General features: G+C 34.5%; 1 protein-coding gene across 1 annotated transcript; it reads right to left on the bottom strand.

The window, feature by feature from the left end:
* Positions 1–243: 243 nt before the first annotated feature.
* LOC107953652 (uncharacterized) lies at positions 244–4,710 on the bottom strand. Its single transcript, XM_016889022.2, has 4 exons — positions 3,227–4,710; positions 2,715–3,122; positions 2,584–2,631; positions 244–2,373 (listed from the first exon to the last, which is right to left on the bottom strand). Exons 1-4 carry the CDS (start codon positions 4,284–4,286, stop codon positions 941–943), a joined length of 2,949 nt encoding a protein of 982 aa, XP_016744511.2. The 5' UTR covers positions 4,287–4,710; the 3' UTR covers positions 244–940.
* Between the last annotated feature and the right edge of the window lie 13,422 nt (positions 4,711–18,132).

Below are 18,132 nucleotides of genomic sequence, written 5' to 3'. Positions count from 1 at the left end.
GGGTTTGCAAAGATGATAAACATTTACGCTTTTTCATTTCTTTTTTATATTTACAACAAAAGTCAATCTGTAAACTGTTCTGCAGTATTATTACACTTCAAACTTCAAACATGGAGATTTCAATTTAGGTGGCCATCGACATGTTCAAAATTTCTAGGGTTTTAATTGTTTTATTATCGCATGCTCTTAATATAAATTTTTAAGTAGGCAAGCATGTTTGGGCAATTTTAGCAACAGAGAACAAAATACAATGGCTTGATTGTTTGATTAAATTAAACTAAATGTAGGATACATATGCTATACTAATAGCAGTGGGCAAATAACAAAATCCCGCACATATCATACCTCGAGACATCTCAGACTGCATCTGCAACAGTCAGTAATTACTAATATTTTATCAGTCAGAAATAATAAAGAGTGACTTAATTTTAGCAACAAATTAATTTCGGCATGGTTGTAAAGGCATTTTAGGTGTTATTTTCTATGTTTCTGTTTCAGTTCAGGAAGGGTAGAGCCTTTAATAAATTTGTTCCCTGATTGAGAAAGGAAGAAAAAGTACCAGAAACCACTTTATAAATCTTGATTTGATTTGAATAGAAAGAACTAACTGGTTAACCCGAGCAGCCGGCGTTTAGCAGCAGCCGCCATTCCTTTCCAAAATATCAGACCAGATCAGCTGTTGATCAGATCGAGGCCCACCTTTGGAAAACACAACCCCCTCCCCCCCTTTTCTCATTCATTTTTAAGGTATCAAACTGCATCAACTGCCCCCACCACCGAAACAATCATACCTCCACGAACTGGAAAAAACAAATATTAATGTAGCATAAATCATAAGGACCTAAAACTAAGCTCAACTCCAGGAATTAATTAATGCGACATAAAGCTGAAACTAGCGTAGAATTAAATAGAGTGAATCGCTAATCTGTGACGGTGTCCTTCAATAGGGTGCACCGGACGAAGCTGACTGCACCTGTAGCAAGTGGTGGTAACAATCGGCTGCAGTCGGCCTCTGCTCAGGGTTCTGATCCAAGCACCTGGTTTCCAACTCCCTCAGCATTTTAGGCACGTTTGTGAGCCCACAGGTCTTGATCAAGTAGCCAACTCCCCACACGTCCACTTTGACGCCGTGCAACCCCCTCCCCATTTCGGGCGCGTGCCTTCCACGCGCATCTGTATCCGCACCCGCCACTGGGTGTGGGTATATCTGGGGTGCACCCACGGCTTCGTCGAACCCACAAACGAACCATTCGTTCTCTGTGTCGCTCCGTCTCAGCACTTTGTCCCAGCCCAAGTCCCTGTGCATGAAGCATAAGTCATGTAGAGCTACCAATGCTTTTGTCACGTACTTAACAGCTTCTACAAGTTGCTCACAGTTGATGGGCTTGAATTTGCACCCTCTAGGTTTAAACACCAATACAAGATCTTTTTCACATGCCCGACAAATAAGTTCAGAGTGCGGGATTCGATGATCCAATATGTCATATATTTCTTTCACTGCTGCCCATTTCTTCTTGTTCGAAAATGACCTTGTCACCGTATTTGGTGTCATTTCCATTATACTTCCATTCCGCAAATTAATCCTTTCAAAATCGCTGAATGGAAATTGCTTGTACGAACCAACATTACTGATGGTATTAAAGCATCGATCAGCCAGCAAGGGCAACAGGCCTGCTATTCTACAGCAAGGCACTAGGGCTTTCAGTCTCTCTGAGGGGGAAGAAAGATCTACAGAATATAAATCTGTCCTTAAAATGCGATCTTGTGATCGGCTTAATGCGCAGAATGTTACCATGTAGCCAACAGTATAATAGCCTAATACGTACGGAAGATCCATGTAAGTCCATAGCAACTTCTCCACTAGAGAAGATGATGGGTCAGGATGACCTTCCCTCACTTGATCAGTCTCCTCTCCCCTCCACAAGCAAAAATTTCTAACAAAACCAGTCACGTTTGGCCATTGATCCTGCAAAGGCTCAGTTGATGATGAAGACGGTTTTCGGATAATAACCATTTCAACGGAACAAAATTTGGAGATAACCCTATTGATGCAATCGTCCCAAAGGCCAATAAAAGAGTCTCTGCTTGTGGCAGTAGCAGCACTGAGACTAGGGTTGGTGCGTATGATCGAGCTCAAGACATCATACACCATAGCTCTACAATCTAACAATTCACTAGTAGTAGTAAATAAAACTTCTTTACCAGCTGGCAAATCTCGGTACACATCTTTCCTTAGAGGAAATCGATATTCCTCGGGTAGAGGCTCTTGCAAGTGCCATGAAAGTTCAAACAAACCTGGCAGTATCGTTGGGGGAACTCGAAGACACCCAATGTAGTAGTCTGTTGGGTCTTGGAACTCCAAGGGAGGCATTGCTGCAGCTAACCGAATAATAATCTTATCAAAGAATGCATATATAAAAATATATAAAATTCAGTACAATACGAATAAATTTCAAATATGAAAATAGCTATAAAAGCACTTTCTCCGAGGTAGCCATCGAGAAGTCAAGATATTTCTTAGATTCTATTTGCAATGTTCAAGCTAGATTGTTAAGTAAAAACAATAGTTTTAATTGGACTTACATCTGATAGAGGGTTCTGCAAAGGGAAGCTGCGCTCTTTCAGTGAAACCTGGTTCATAGAGAGAGAAAGAGAGTGACTTTTAGATGGAGATTCCTGAAACGTTTCAGAATTAGTAACATTAACAAACATGCCTGTAACAGAAGATGCAGAAGCTGTGGATGACTTTCTCCTACCAAACACTTTGACTTGCTGTCCATTGACGAATCTATCGACAGAGAAACCTTTTAGAGGGCCATCTTCAAAGGCTTCCATTGTGCAAGCAACTACGGAATCATCAAAGAACGTGAGTTCATCTGCGTTTAAAAAGCTTGAACCTTGAAGTCTCACTCTTCCTCTATGGTGCTCGCCTTCTTCCGCCCATAAACTTACTGACTCCTCCCATGTCATTCTTATCTTCCCAATTCTACGTAGTTCCTTGGAAGATGAAGAAGGAAGACCTAACCCAACGTCCAATGAAGTGTCGAACCCTACCAGACTTCCTCTTGTTCCATGAAAGAAAGCATCTCCTCCGGTAGCCGTTACCAGTTGTTTTGTCCTCACTAAATGAAACGATATAAAACCACAACAGCGGTCTGGCTTTAGTTATATTCAAGAATCTTTAAAAATAAAAATTCGAAGAAAGAAATACAGGATGTCTGTTTACCTGAGAGAGGAAGCTCATCTACTTTGAATGGAGGGGGAGGAGGAAGCGGTCTAGGACCAGAAAGAACCGACCGACCATCATCACTTGAAGCAATCGCAGAAGCTCCTCTGCTTTGTGAAGTTCGCATGCGGGGCCCCATGAACTTAGACAACTCCTCGAAGACTTCCTCGTCAAAGGAAGCTGGCAATCTATGCAGTTTTCTCTCATAAGGAGAAAGTCTGAAGTAACTCTTGCCAACTTGTCCCCTTTCTCCCCCTCTCTCCCATTCATAAACTTTTCTAAACTCACCTAACATATTATCCCACTTCGTACCAGCAGTTTTGGCATCTCTATTGATTCCATGTTTGTTTAAAAACTCAGCTACTTCCCTATCTTTGTCAGCCCTAGTCTTGCCTCTTTTTGATTGGACTGCAACATCGCTGCCTGTAAGAGGACCAATCTCTTGGTGGCCACTTCTCGAAGAAGAGCCAGGCGCATCAGACCCTCCTTGATATTGAATCCTCCAACCCCTTGCTAACCACAACATTTCATTCGGTTTCCAGACGGGGCTCACATACTTTCCCTTTCTGAATTGGTGATGAAATTGCTGATCTTCCGGTTTGTTGGTTTCCTGGCCTGAGGTTGTGGATGGGAGAGGAGAGTGGGATGGAGATGAGGCTGCGTCTGAGGAGGAAGCTGCTGTGGTCTGAGCCTGAGTTTGAGGGTTAATGGGATTTGTGGGTGATGGGCTTGATTCGCTGGTGATTATAGCCATTTGGGCTTGCGACTGTAGGGAAGATGGTGATGGGAGCAGTTTCCATTGGCCACTGTTGTATCGAGATCTCTTGGGATTGACAGACTCAAATTGTTGTTCATAGGGAGAAGTCGCACCAGTTGGGACGTATAAAGGCGCAGATATGAAAGGAGGTCCAGTCGCTGTGACCACAAGAGCTGATGGTTGCTGGAGATGCTTTTGCCTTGATTCTGAAGATTCCTCAAGGGGCTCTTTGGGAGAAGATGAGAGTTGTTGAGTTGGCTGGGGTGTTTGCTTCTTGGTTGCATCTCCTTTATTGCCACCCATCTCAAATGTGCCCGAACAAGAGACAGCCAGAGAGAAACCTTAGACAAGAACCAGAAGAGGAAGCGCCAGCACCATTACTGATGAACTAGCTTGGTTGGGAGACTGGTCTCTCTCAAATTCTTATCTTTGTTCTATTAATTGCCAAAAACTTTGCAAGGGTTTTTTGTGCTTCTTTTGGAGTTTTATGATGGCCAACGTATCTCCAAAAGGGAAAGGTGAAAGCAATGGGAAATCATAGCAAGCTAAAGCAAACATCTAGGCCAAGAAAGAAGTAACAGAAAAAAGTCGGGATTGTGGAACTGCCATGAATAAGACCCTTCAGTTAATTATCAGTTAATACAACAACACAATGTTATGTTGATGATTGATTTTGACAAGTAAGAAGGCGCAGAGAGAGAGAAGAAAGGAGGTTTATTGTATATTCTAATAATAAAGAAAATAATATAGAATACTCTATGCATGATTAGAGGGAGGGGTCATCATTGTACTGGAACTGCAAAACGCAGCCACAAAAATATTACCCTACTAGCATTGTTTTCTCGGGAGCATTGTATTTAATGGTGTTTATTTTATTTACTTTATTTATGGTTTTTGAAAGAGAGAGGTACCCGCGTCGAGTGAGGGGGTGAGTGAGTGAGCCTGGAGCTGGAGGGAGACTCTGACTGTGCGGTTCAGCGTGAGAGAGCGTGCATAGTTTTTTTTGGTTGCGGAAGGTATCCATCGATGTCGACACTTCAAATCCGAGTCTCTGCTTAAGCATGTCTTTGCCTTATTATTGGCTTTTCTCTCTCTTCTTAACAAGCTTAGAAGATTAACATTAATTTTTTTTTGTAAGGGAAGATGCTCTGCCTAACGGCACTTTGATTTGCTAGACTAGACTTCTTTTTAGCAAAAGTAGACTAGAGTTTCATTTAACTATAATCACAGCAGCAATGACTGAACCAATAATACTAATTTATGCTAGTAATAATGAACTAATTTGCTTTTTTTTTGGGGGGGGGGAGGGGGGTTGGGGGCGGTTAAGATGAACATACGTTCATTTAAAGATGCTGAACATGCAGCGATCCAAGGGCTATACTCCAAACCCGATGGATTGAGTATTATAACAAAATTCAACTACTAGATTGAACCCCAAAAATACATATACATCAACAAATGCCAAAAACAATAATAACCCAAAACAATCTTGAGATTGAGATCGACAACTAGAAAATTTGAGCTAATAAAACTTTATCTATAACAGATTTCAAGTTATATATTTCCATTTTAGGCCATAATTTACTAATTCGATGGAAATTGAAAAGTGTAACTAAAGTTATTTCATAATTCAAACAACAACATTAAAAAAAACACCACGAAAGCATCAAGAAATGGTTTGTAAGTTTGGGAAATTGCCAAAAAGCTTAGAAATATTTTGTTCTATTTAATTAAGGGCATTTTTGTATTTTATTTATTATATTTTTTCCCTATAAATAGATATTATTAGGTTAAGACTTGACAAGACCTAGACATAGTCACCTTAGTTTTATTTTGATTTTGCATTTTATTTTTTTTTATGGAATTCTAAACCTTCATTTCTAATCAAAATAAATTTCAAAGGCTGATTCTATAAAGTTTGTGAGATCTACATTGTAACGCCCCAAAAATTTAAGAGTTTAATTGTGAGAATCTGTAATAATTAACTTCTGTATCTGTGATTTTTTGCTCTGCTTCTGTGTTTACGGTCTGGAGTTCGAGTTGCATTGCTAAAAGTTTTGTTATTTTTAAAAATATACCCTTACCCATGTGTTAGGTGGTTAAGTGCAATTCTAGGTAAATCGGTATTAAGAATGAGCCTACTAGTTCACTAGTTAAGCATCTGTTTGTATTCTGTTTGGTTTCGAGTTCAAATCACATTGCATATGTTAGGAAATATATTTTTTTGCAAATGCTGGAAGGGGTGGTGGTTAATTTAAAACCTTCAAAGGAAATGCTATCGTTCTTTTCTTTTCTAAAAACTTCTAAGTTCTTTGTTTTTGTTGTTGTTCTTTTTATTTTATTCTTTTCTGTAATTGATTTTATGTGAATTGGGAAGTCTTGTTGCCTGTACAGTCGATATTGTGTAAGTTCCGTTGTGATTTTCTTTCGTTTGCGATTTCCATTGAGTTAGCACTTTTCTGTCGAAACGGGATTTTGCTCGTTTACTTGACGTTCTGTTAAACATCTGATTGGTTACTTTGTTTAGGCAAGGATATTGCAAGAGACGTTAATCCACCGTGTTTGTAACACCCCCAACCCATATCCCTCACTGGAACCGGGTTACGGAGCATTACTGGAGTTTACAGATCAAACAGATAGAAATTTCAAACATTTCATCTCATCAAAACAAGTAATCAAAGCATCATTTTAATCCAAATTATAAACATATCAAATCTAAATCAATTTTGCCTAGTTCATGAGTACTTAAACATAGAATTAAATTCGCATGCACCTATCTAGATTTAGTTCAATTTATCATGCCATAATATGGCTTAAAAAACAAACACATATTTATATATATAAAACCAACCAAAATTAAACTTATAACATCATTTACAATCAAACCACAAAATAACTATTATTTTAGACACCCTAGGTGCATGCCGACACAAAAGATAAACATCACCACGTTTGAGTTCGGGATCGTTGTTGGATGCTGAATCGACGGCCAAAAGTTAAGTACCTAACCTGCGCACAAGAAACAAAACCGGACGCTGAATAAAACTCAGTGGTATTTCTATAATCCGAATACTTAAAAATAAAAAATTACAAATATACAATTGAAATATAAACACATATTAATATTTAATTATTACAACAACCATATCATATTTAATTTGTTTCACAAATATCTAAATTCTCATACTTGTTACATAAATAGCTTTTCACAATTTATTTCACATTTCATTATACAATTGCAATGTACATTCCATAGTCATTTCATGAGTATATAACTCATATATTCCATATATTTACAACATATTTCACATTCTATTTTCAATTCACTATTTCACTTCCATTTCTCATACCATATCATTTCAATATCCAGTATAAAACTTTATTATTCATTTACCCCTATTAACACGACTAGACTCGGACGGATACACGGATCCAACCAAAACACACCAGTTTGGCACCTAGTGCCTCATCGGATAATTCAAAGTAATAAATTGACACTCAGTATCTCATCGACTAAACCGAAGTAAATTAGCACTCAGTGCCTCCTCGAATTAATCCGAAGTAGTAAATTGACACCTAGTGTTTCATCAACTCGAAGTCCAAGAAATCTCTGAACTCTTCCAATCCTATGGCATGCCATCTATATCCGACTCAGCCCGATACAGTTAATAGGGTTTCAATTTACTTTTCAAATACAACTAATATTAAATTCAATTCAAATAATCAATATATATTCAATATATATACCAATTCAATCAATATAAATTCAATAAATTTATCACATGCTAAATCAATCCTTTTCAATTGCAAAACACGATAATTCTCACCTCAACACTTACCATATACATTAAATTGAATTATAAGAATTAACAACTAAATTTGGATTATAGAAATACAAACCAGAAATTCCGAGCTATTCCTCGTCGACTTTATCTTTCCCCTTTTTAGTCGAGGATTCCGGTACGACGTTAGCTACGGAATTAAAACAATTAAAATTCATCAATACAACACAATTCAATTTTATATTGCACATTTCAATTTTTGCTCAATATTTGCCTAATTTTCAATTTAGTCCCTAAATCGAGACTAATTTTATTTCTGATGGGTGTCGAATCCACCAATATAAACCTACGCCTAATTTGCAATTTAAGCAGTATAGGGAGTAGGGTTGATCCCTCAGAGACTGGGTTTACTGCAAATTGTTACTCTCTTGACCAGATTTATGTCGGGGCAGTTGTCGTGCCCAAGAAGTTTGGGGGGATAAAGTTTGAAACCTAAAATAAATAAAACACGTAAAAAGTAAAAGCTGAAAATAAAATAATAAAAAGCAGTTAAATAAATCTGAAGAAAAATGAATTAAACTAAGCTCAGCTTTAGGCTCGAATTTTTCTCGTCTTTGAACCGATCCTCGAAATTAGATGAACCCCTCTTTCCAATAAGCTAGTTATGGAACTTAGATGAACGCCTCAGACACCAACTCTTCCTTGTGTAAATTAGTTATGGAACTTCCAATAACTAACCCTTACCGATCGAACAACCAACGAAACGTTCGTGATTTAGAATCCCGGCAGCTTTGCGTTCTAGAAGAGCCTAGCTCGAACCAATGCCCTCAACCGCGTAGGACATTTAAATCTGGTTACTACTTCCCTTGACGGAGTCAAACAACAATCCCCACTTGGCACGCCAATGTGTTCACGGAAAACCAATCAGACAATCGATCCTTTCGAAATTCCAACTGTACGTCTAACCACACTAACTCAAACGATGTTTTTTTGACTTAGTGTTGATCTGACTTTGTGAATTGACAAAATCATACTCTTAATCCGGAAAAATAATAAGTATTGGAATTTAGGAGTTAAATTGCTCGGGTTCGTAATTCACGGATTTTGACGAGGCTAACTCCGACCTAAAGCTGAAAATGGATTTAGTTAACTAAGGTTTGGGGCATGTTGGTATTGGATAAATTAAATAAGGTAAAAATGGGTGAAAAGGATGGGAGGCGTGATTAAGTATGGGGGCTGGAAATTTAGTAATATATTAAAGTGGGATGGTTAGCTACGGGAAATGAAAAGGGAATTGGAAAAAGGAATTCCAAATGGTTTAAGCTAGTGGCTAACTAGAAATTAATAAATTGAAGAAAAAGAAACTAAAAACAACAAAATGATACGTGAAAAATGAAGAAAATATGAAAGCTTGATTTCTGACTTGATGATTAAAATGAACAAAGTAATTCACTATTTATTCTAGTGGCTTTGCTAAATTAAGAGCTAACTAGTCATAGAAAATCAAGGAAAAATATTCCATTATATAAAAAAAAATCCCAACATAATCTCCCACTAAGTCAACAAAAATTTCAGCTAATTAATCTTGGAAAAATTCTGCTTTGGCCCATATTCTTTGCTCCTTTCTTCAATCTAGCCCAATTGTTTTCTTTTTCTTCTATTTAGCCCCAAATTGCACCCCTGCACAAAATTCAATATAAAAATGAAAAAATTAGTGGTGCACTCTCATAAATTAATCAATTTAATTACGTAAAATATGTAACTTTAGCATTTAATCAATTTCTTTACATTTAATCCTATATTTTCATTTAATTTCCACTTTAAACTAAATTTAACTCTCTAATTTCACTTAAATCCCTAAATTTCAAAATTTTCATAATTTACTCCATATTACTCAAAATTTACAATTTGTTCTACAATTTAATCCTTTTTCATTTCTAACTTAAAAGTCTATCAATTTAGTCTCCAATACTAAAATTATTCAACATAGACAACATTTAAAAACTCAATAATTTCTAAAATTTTGACATGGGTCGGGTAGTATTTAACGCTAGAATTTCAAAAACATAAAAATTACAAGAAAAAGAGACTAAATTGACTAACCAATTGAACTTTGAACAATTGAAGCCCCTAATGCCGTGGTTTTCTCCTTCATTTCTTTCCTTTTTCTTTTCTTTCTTTCTTTCTTTTTCTTTCCGTTTCGTTTCTATCTTGCTTTCTTTTTATTTATAATATAATATATATACTTAATAATTAAGATATAATATTATAATATTATAATATATATTTTAACTTTAAATTTTACAACTATTTTCATCCTTATGCGGCCTCATTTAATGCCAATGGCATAATTACTTATTTAGACCCTTAAATTTTTCTTTAATATATAATTCAACTTTCACCCTATATGCAATTTAGTCCTTATACTTAATTACTTTTAATTCAAGCAAATTCACTTAACCGAAACCTAATCAACTACAAAACTAGCTTCATAAATATTTTTAATAAATATTTACAAGTCTGATTTACGGGAATAAAGTCCCAGGAATGCACTTTTTTTTTAATTTGGTCCTTTTTAATTAATTAACCATCGAAACGTTAAAATTTCTTAACGAAACTTGAATACCACCTTAACGACACTCCCTAAATATTTATAAAAATATTTACAGCTCAGGTTATAAAAAAAAGGTCCCGATACCTCATTTCTAAAACCACTTGAACTTAATAAATCACTTATATAACATAAATTATCAAATCAAAAACTTTTTTAAAAATCACATTTGACTCGTAAATATAAAATAATAATATTTACGATCTTACTCTTCAGATTTGGTGGCCCCGAAACCACTGTTTCCAACACCACTAAAAAAATAGGTTGTTACAATGTTAGTCTGATTTCTCCTGTTTCGTGCGAGGTTAGTGCACGAATCGAGTTGGAATTGCGTCGAATCTTTGGACATAATCTTAGCAGTGGGTTGATTTTGCTAAATATTGAAATTGATGGTGTGATTGGTTGTTGAAAGATTAATTAGGTTTCGGGTAGTCTCCGTGTTGTTTCCCCGTCAAAACGAAATCAGGTGCGTATCGGAAACTTTAATTTCACACGATTAGGATTGCCGAAAATGGTGGTTGTCGATGCCACACGGCCAATCACAAGGGCGTGTGACTAGGCTGTGTGAGACATACGGACGTGTGGCAGGTCGTTTGAACGGTCATGTAACTCACTATTTACTAAATTGGAGTCACACAGGAAACCACACGAGCGTGTCTCTAGGCCGTGTGTGGCCATGCTAGTGCTGGGTTCATATGGGCAACAGACGCGGGCGTGTGTTTGGGTCGTGTAACTCACTATTTGTGGCACAAAAGCCATACGGACAGGGACACGAGCAAGTACCCAAGCCGTGTAACTCACTGTTTATGCTTAAAAACCACATAGCCAAAGCACACGGACGTGTGACTAAGCCGTGTGGCAGGTTATCGGGCCTGAAAACTGTCCTTTAAGGCTGAGAATGTTACTTAACCTTGATATCTGTTTCCTCAGCGTATGAATAATCGAATTTGATTATGTGAGAACTGTCTGATACATTTGGACTGATCCGTGAGTAAACAATATTATATGTGCACTGTGATATCTACTTTATTTTGAAACTATCTTAGTTAATTATATAATGAGTTAGAATGATTGATCATATGTTACGGGTATTTGTGTTCTGCATTGGCATGTGTTAGGAGGTTGTGAAGAAGGAAGGGGTTTGTACTGAAATCGTGGCTATGCCAAAATGAGTATTACTCTGATTCTGGCGCTTGTTGCATATTAATCTAGCAGCTAAGCCGCGTTTCTATGATAGTGTCAATGAACACTCTAAAGGTGTGCAGGGATGGATGGGCATTAAATGTTCATAATGGTGTGTTGGAATGGCCGAAGATGGTGTGTAGCGGACGAAAATAGGAATATTACATCTGAATCAGATCTGGACCATATTTGAACTAAAATTGTATATATGTACATATGTGTAACATCTCTACTCTAAATCTGGACTGAACATACTTCTATGTCAAACCGAATCTCTAAACTGGAATTTCTTTATAACCAATCATTGTTGAATTACATTCCTTTTAGCACTGAGTTCACAACTCACCCTTTTATTGACTAGATTTCAGGTGGTTCCCAATCTTGATAGGGTCAATTTCGCGGAAGCTTAGTCAAACTATTATCTTTTTCTTTTAAGCATTACTATTAGGGACTTATGTTCTATGATGTTATGGAATTTATGAAGGTTATATGTTTTAAATTATTGTTGTGATGAATGTTACGTAATGAATGGTTCAATTCGACTGTGTTATTGTAATATCCTGAAAATTACTACTGTAATACCCCAAAAATTATTACAGTAAGAAAGTAGGTATCCTTGATATAGTAAAATAAGGAAATAAAGTGACAAAAAGGGAAATTTTGAGTTATGGCAACATTGGGAAGTATATTATGATATATTAATTCAAGAAAGGATTAAATCGCAAAAGTGAGAAAAGTTTTGTTGATTAAGAGTAAATACTCAAAATTTGAGGGGATAAAGTGTAAATATGAAAATTTTGAAGGACCAATGGTGCAAATATTTTAAGGGTGGAATAATCTAGAAACTAAGGAAAATGGATGAATTAGGACCAATTTGAAAAGGTGAAGAATTTTGAGGGACTAAATCACAATTTTACCAAATTAAGTGATGATTCAAAGATGGAATTTTCAAAGATTATAAAGGGTAAAATGGTAAACTAGAAGAGAGAGAAATCTAGAAGGCAATGATGATGTTGGAGATATTTTAGATTAATTAAATAAATAAATATTAGTTTATTAATATTTTAATTTGATTTTAAATATTATTTTATTTAGTATGTATATAAGTAAAGGAACATGAAGAATCTCATCCCACCATTTTTCCCAAGCACCAATGTGAGAAGAAGAGAGAAAGAAAGAAAGTTTTGCTTTTTTTACAATTTGGTCCTTCTACCGAAACCTCACCATTTTCACCTAGAAATAAAAAGAATTTTCATATCCATCAAGAGAGAAAGATAACAAGAAGACTATGGGGAGCTAGAATATCAAGTTAGATTCAAGAAAGAGAAGCTAGAGGAGAGAGAAAATTAAGTTAAAGGTTGAAACTAATAGGACAAGGTAAGAACATAAGATTTCAATATATTTTTAAGTTTGATATTATTGAAAAAGCATGGAAACGATGTTATAGTAGAGTTTTCTTAAATAAGGTCTTATGTTCTTGATATATTAGTGAAGGGAAATAAGAGAAAGTGATGGGAAATATTATAGAAAAAAAGAATAAGGAAGTTTTAAACTTAGTAATCAACATCTTGCATTAAAACAGTTTTGGATAGCAGCAGTAATCTAACTTTAAAAAATCACCAAAAATTGTGGGAATCAAATTAGAAGATTAATAAAATATGAAATTAAAGCTTAATGAGTCTAGTTTCTTATAGAAGAAGCAGTGTAAGCAATGGAGTTTTAAATCATGAGATATAATAAAATTTGTGAAATAAGGTTAGAATAATTTCGGGTTCCCCTGTTCTGAATTTGGAAAATCATCAAAAATTTGAGAAAAATAATTATGGGTTATTATTTATATTTTTAAAATCCTTAATGGGTCTATTTTCAATAGAAACAAACAGGGACATCATCTGAATTTTTTACAAAGAGATAATTAATTTTTAGTGAAGAGGAATCAGAACTGCCGAATAGTGAAATAGGGGAAACTTTAAAGAATAAACTATACTTATTGGGTAAACTAAAAATTTTGAAAATTTTATGGTAATAAGATATGTGAGTCTAGTTTTATATAAAATTTAATGATTTTAATTCGGAGTTCTGTTGCTTAAGATATAATTTATTTAGGGACTATGTCTCAAGTGAACAACTTGTTATGAGTAAACAAGTAAATAGTGGTATTATGTATATATCAAGGATGTGGAATGGAGTGGCGGAGGAGGAAAAATATATGTGAATATTCAACTAATATGGGTTTATTTTTAAAATAGCTAATTTACATGTTTTAGGTTCAGGGACTAAATTGAATAAAAGTAAAATTTTTAGGGTAATTTTGTGAAAATGTAAAAAGTGACCAAATTGCATGAAATAAATTGTTTTATTATTTAAATTAATAAATTGAATGAAATATTAATTTAGATCAAGATTGGGTGGAAATTCAAGGAAAATAGAAAATTACCAAGATGTCTTTGAATTTTGGTATTTCTACAATTTAGCCTGGTAAGTTCATATGAACTATATTCTGTATAATTTTAATTAAAGTGAATGTTATTTGGTGATGAATATTAAATAAATATGTGTTTATTATTGGAATTGAATTCTTATTGGTAATATGTATAATTATTAGATGCATTGAAATGATTATCGGAAGCTCGATTGGGTTGGAAACTTGTCGGAGATATATCACACTATCCATTGGTTCTATCGATAATTTTGAATGATTTGATTCTGGTTATAATGGCATGTGTAAGTTAAATTGGCCAACGTTAGTTCATTAATGTTTTGATTTTGATTGGTTATAAATATGAATGCTTGATGAAATGAATTCTCTGTAAATTAATTTGTAAACTCATGTAATGCTCTATAACTCTATTCTGACGATGGATACGGGTTAGGGGTGTTACAGTTATGATAGTATTGATGCGGTCATTGAAAGCACCAAAAATATCCTATCCCTAATAAATAATGAAAAAGAATAGTAAAAAGGAAGTAAGGTCAATCCTCAGGGACTGGATTTGCACAATGTCTTGTTCCGTGAAATCCCAAGCAGAATTTTGCCCAAGAAAACCTGCATTCCTGGAAAAATAAATAAAAAAACAGAATTAAAGGTTTGAATCTGGAAACAAAATAAAATAAAATAAAAATATAATTAAGAATATTGAATCGAAAATTCGAGAAATTAAAAATAGAGTTGAGAGAAAGGAAATTCTTATGGGAGATTCCACCTTGGGTTCAATCCTCGGCTTTTAGATGATCCTTCCCAAACCGAATAAGCCAGTTATAGTGGAAGAGGACGCCTACGACCACCAGCTCCAAGGATTTAGACTTACGATTTGGTGGAACCTGACTCTAGCCAACAATCGCCTCTGTGGGATCGTCTTATGCTAGATCAACGCTTCTCAATGGCGAATACCACGCCATTTTGTCTCTTCTGCTCGCCAATCTCTGACGCAGTAAGCTAACGAACCGACTGTGCAATCTTCCCAAAACATACAAAGTGGTCGCCTTTGCATACGTTGAAAAGCTTACTTCTTAAGGGACATGGACGGAAGCGTCGGCGCCGTAGTATGGTGAAATGATGAATACTCATTGAGAAGGCTAAGTACGGATTCTAAGCCTCATGAACCACTTTGGGGATTTTCAACAACCTTTGGCTAGATGGGTTTAGTGGCTCATGGTTGTGGTAGAAAAGAAAATAAATAAAATAAAACTAGAGATTTTATTGAAAGGAAATATGAAAAGAACAAAAGCCTAAACTTTTGGGGAGAGTGTGTTTACAGAAAAAGATAGATCCCCCCTTTTTGAGTCACTTCACCCCCTATTTATAGTGCTAGGGGAGATAGTCTAATTCTACTTAAATTCCTAAAAGATAAATACATTTAATTGAAGATAAATAAAGATAAATAAAATAAAATCCTAAAAATAATCCTTAATAATTATCTCAATATTAATTATCCTAATATAATTAAAATAGAGTTTAATAGAATAAAATCTCTACTTTTTGCATTTCAACCCTTGTGTCCTCCATGCTTGCACTTTTGGCACCAACTTTTTCTTGTGTTGCACATTGGCCCATTTTATCTCTAAATTTACGCTTTTGGCCCTTAATTTTGCTTTTGCCTCAAATTTAGTCCCTATGAGATAAAAGACCATAAATAGCTCAAATTAGCAGGATCATACTCAGAATAAATACATAATTAATACATAAAAATACGTTATTCTAGAATGTTATCAAGTATGAATTTTAATATGGATGATGTGACTCTGCAAACTTGGTCTGGACATCTAGGCCAGGTTTAGGGTGTTACATAAATGTTCTTAATTTTTTATTTGTTCTTTTTTATTTGCATGTCTTTTGCTTGAATTACAATTGTTCAAGTTTATTAAATATTTGACCAACTTTTGATAGCTTAGAACAATTGCATTGTCAATTTTAAATTTAATCCATTGATTGATTCTAATATTTGTAATGAACTGCATAATTGTTTGTGTAATGTAGGCCTGCGATCTAACTTAAATAAACTCTGATTATGTGTTTGTTGGTTAGGATTAGGTTTCTTCCGTTCTTAATGTTATTGATAGATTAAATCTTAAGCGATCATTATAGGGTTGTTTGGCAATAAGGGAAGTAATTAATGGCGATTGTCTTGACTATTAAGGAAGTAAGATGAGATTAGGTTGTTATGCAATCGTCTGAAACTATAACGAATTTATTAAAAAGCATTGTGTATTGATCCGGTTTCTAATGGTGTTGGGAAAGACGATTTCATGACCTTATTTTCGTAAATTGAGTCTGTAAATATTTAATAAGAATATTTATGAAGTTAAAGTATAGATGAATTGAAATTTGAAAGGTCAATTTAGTTGAAATTATAGTTAATTAAGGCTCAATGATTAGATTATAAAAGTCTAATCGTTATAGATTTTTAATTAGAAATAGGTTTGAAGACTTAAATTGCAATATACAAAGGAGTCAAAATGGTTAACAAACCGCTCTTATGGATGGTGTTGTATGTCTTAATTAAGTTAAAAAGTAATGATTAATTAGTTAAGAAAACATAATTAAGTAATTAATTAAAGCTTAATTAATTATTAAGTCATGTATAAAAGCTTAAGATAGTGAATGTGCCATTTTCTTCATCTATTTTCCACCATTATCGTCTCAAAAAAAGGAGAAAAACTAAAGAAATTTTCATATCTTTCAGCAATAAGTTGGTAAGCAATTTTAAGCCATTTTCTTGTAATTTATATATATATTTTGTGAAAAAAACAAAACCTAAAATGAACTTGCTAAATTTAGCATTCTAACTCCCTACCATTCCTAAAATTTCCTAAAATACCTTCAAAATCTAAGCTACTATTCCTATAGAATACCTCACTGTTAATTGTACTGTACTGTTTTTCCCAACTAATCGACACTTTAATAGTTTCTGAAAGGCTCTAGGATAACCCTTGGAATATAAAAGATTCCTATTTTTCCATAACCGCCAGGCTGTCAAGCCAAAAAGCGTCAACCAGGGGACCTTTAACCTCGGTAACCACCTAGAATTTCCTAGGTTTGTCTTGACCCATTCTAATATTGTAGATTTGAGGTTTTGGGAGCTTAATTTAGCTAGCCTATGTACAAATTTATAAAATTGTTAAAGTTTTTGAAAGTTTCCATTGTTGAGAAATAGATGAAAATGGTGTGAAATTGTTAGAAATTAAGCTTAGTTTATAAAAAGGATTAAATTGTAAAGCTTAATTGTTAGTTTCATACATTAGGGACTAAATAGAATAAAATCAAAAATGGTCATGAATTGTTGGTAAGAACATAAATAAGAGGGTCCTTAATGAGTTCTGGTGAAATCGTATTTTAATTCGAAGCCCTAAATTGAAAGTTATGTTTCTCTTGATTTTAAGGACTAAATTGAATAAATTTCAAAATATGTGAAATTTGGTATTTGATTCTGATTTGACGGAGATTGATAGTGTGGTATATTTTTATGATTATTTTTAGCTAACGACAACACCGAATAATCGAGAGGGAAAGGAAAAGCGAAAATAATCAACGAGTGACGTACGAAACCTCGTTTTGTACATTTATGATTCGAGATAGAAATGTTTTATTTTGTGTGCATGTTTATTGATTATTGAATCATTGAGGTGAATCTATTATCATGATTTACTTTAATGAGGTCGAGAGATAAATTGGATTAAATTGTCTAATTGGATAAAATGGTGATCGAGAGGTAAAATTAGACCAATTAGGAGTTTAAGCAATTTAGATCCCTAATTCGAGAATGAATTAGCAACATGGATATTAATTTACCACTCTATTTCATCAAATTAATACTTTTGTAATTTTGACTTTTGTTCAATTTAGTCCTTTTAGGTGTAGTTTAGTTTAATCAACCTTGAATTATGTATTGTCCTAATATATCACTTAGTCATTAGCTAGCTAGACTTATTAATTGCATGTTTCGTTGCCCATTCACCTTATCTAATACACAAATATTACAACTGACGTGTCACATATATAATTAAATCTGCTTTTATGCTAATCCTCGACTTGATGTTCATACATCGACATGAGTGGTCAAGTTGTTGGTGTCGT

Source organism: Gossypium hirsutum, chromosome D07 (assembly GCF_007990345.1).
Source record: "Gossypium hirsutum isolate 1008001.06 chromosome D07, Gossypium_hirsutum_v2.1, whole genome shotgun sequence".
In the NCBI taxonomy this organism is placed as follows: Eukaryota; Viridiplantae; Streptophyta; class Magnoliopsida; order Malvales; family Malvaceae; genus Gossypium; species Gossypium hirsutum.
This window is presented reverse-complemented; position numbering and strand designations above follow the sequence as displayed.

Excerpts from the sequence above, each read along its gene's own strand:
- LOC107953652 (XM_016889022.2), bottom strand. The coding sequence starts at position 4,286 with ATGGGTGGCAATAAAGGAGATGCAACCAAGAAGCAAACACCCCAGCCA. Across the intron at positions 3,123-3,226 it reads AGATGAGCTTCCTCTCTCAG|TGAGGACAAAACAACTGGTA; the intron begins GTAAACAGACAT and ends CGTTTCATTTAG. Across the intron at positions 2,374-2,583 it reads TGCAGAACCCTCTATCAGAT|CAATGCCTCCCTTGGAGTTC; the intron begins GTAAGTCCAATT and ends GGTTAGCTGCAG.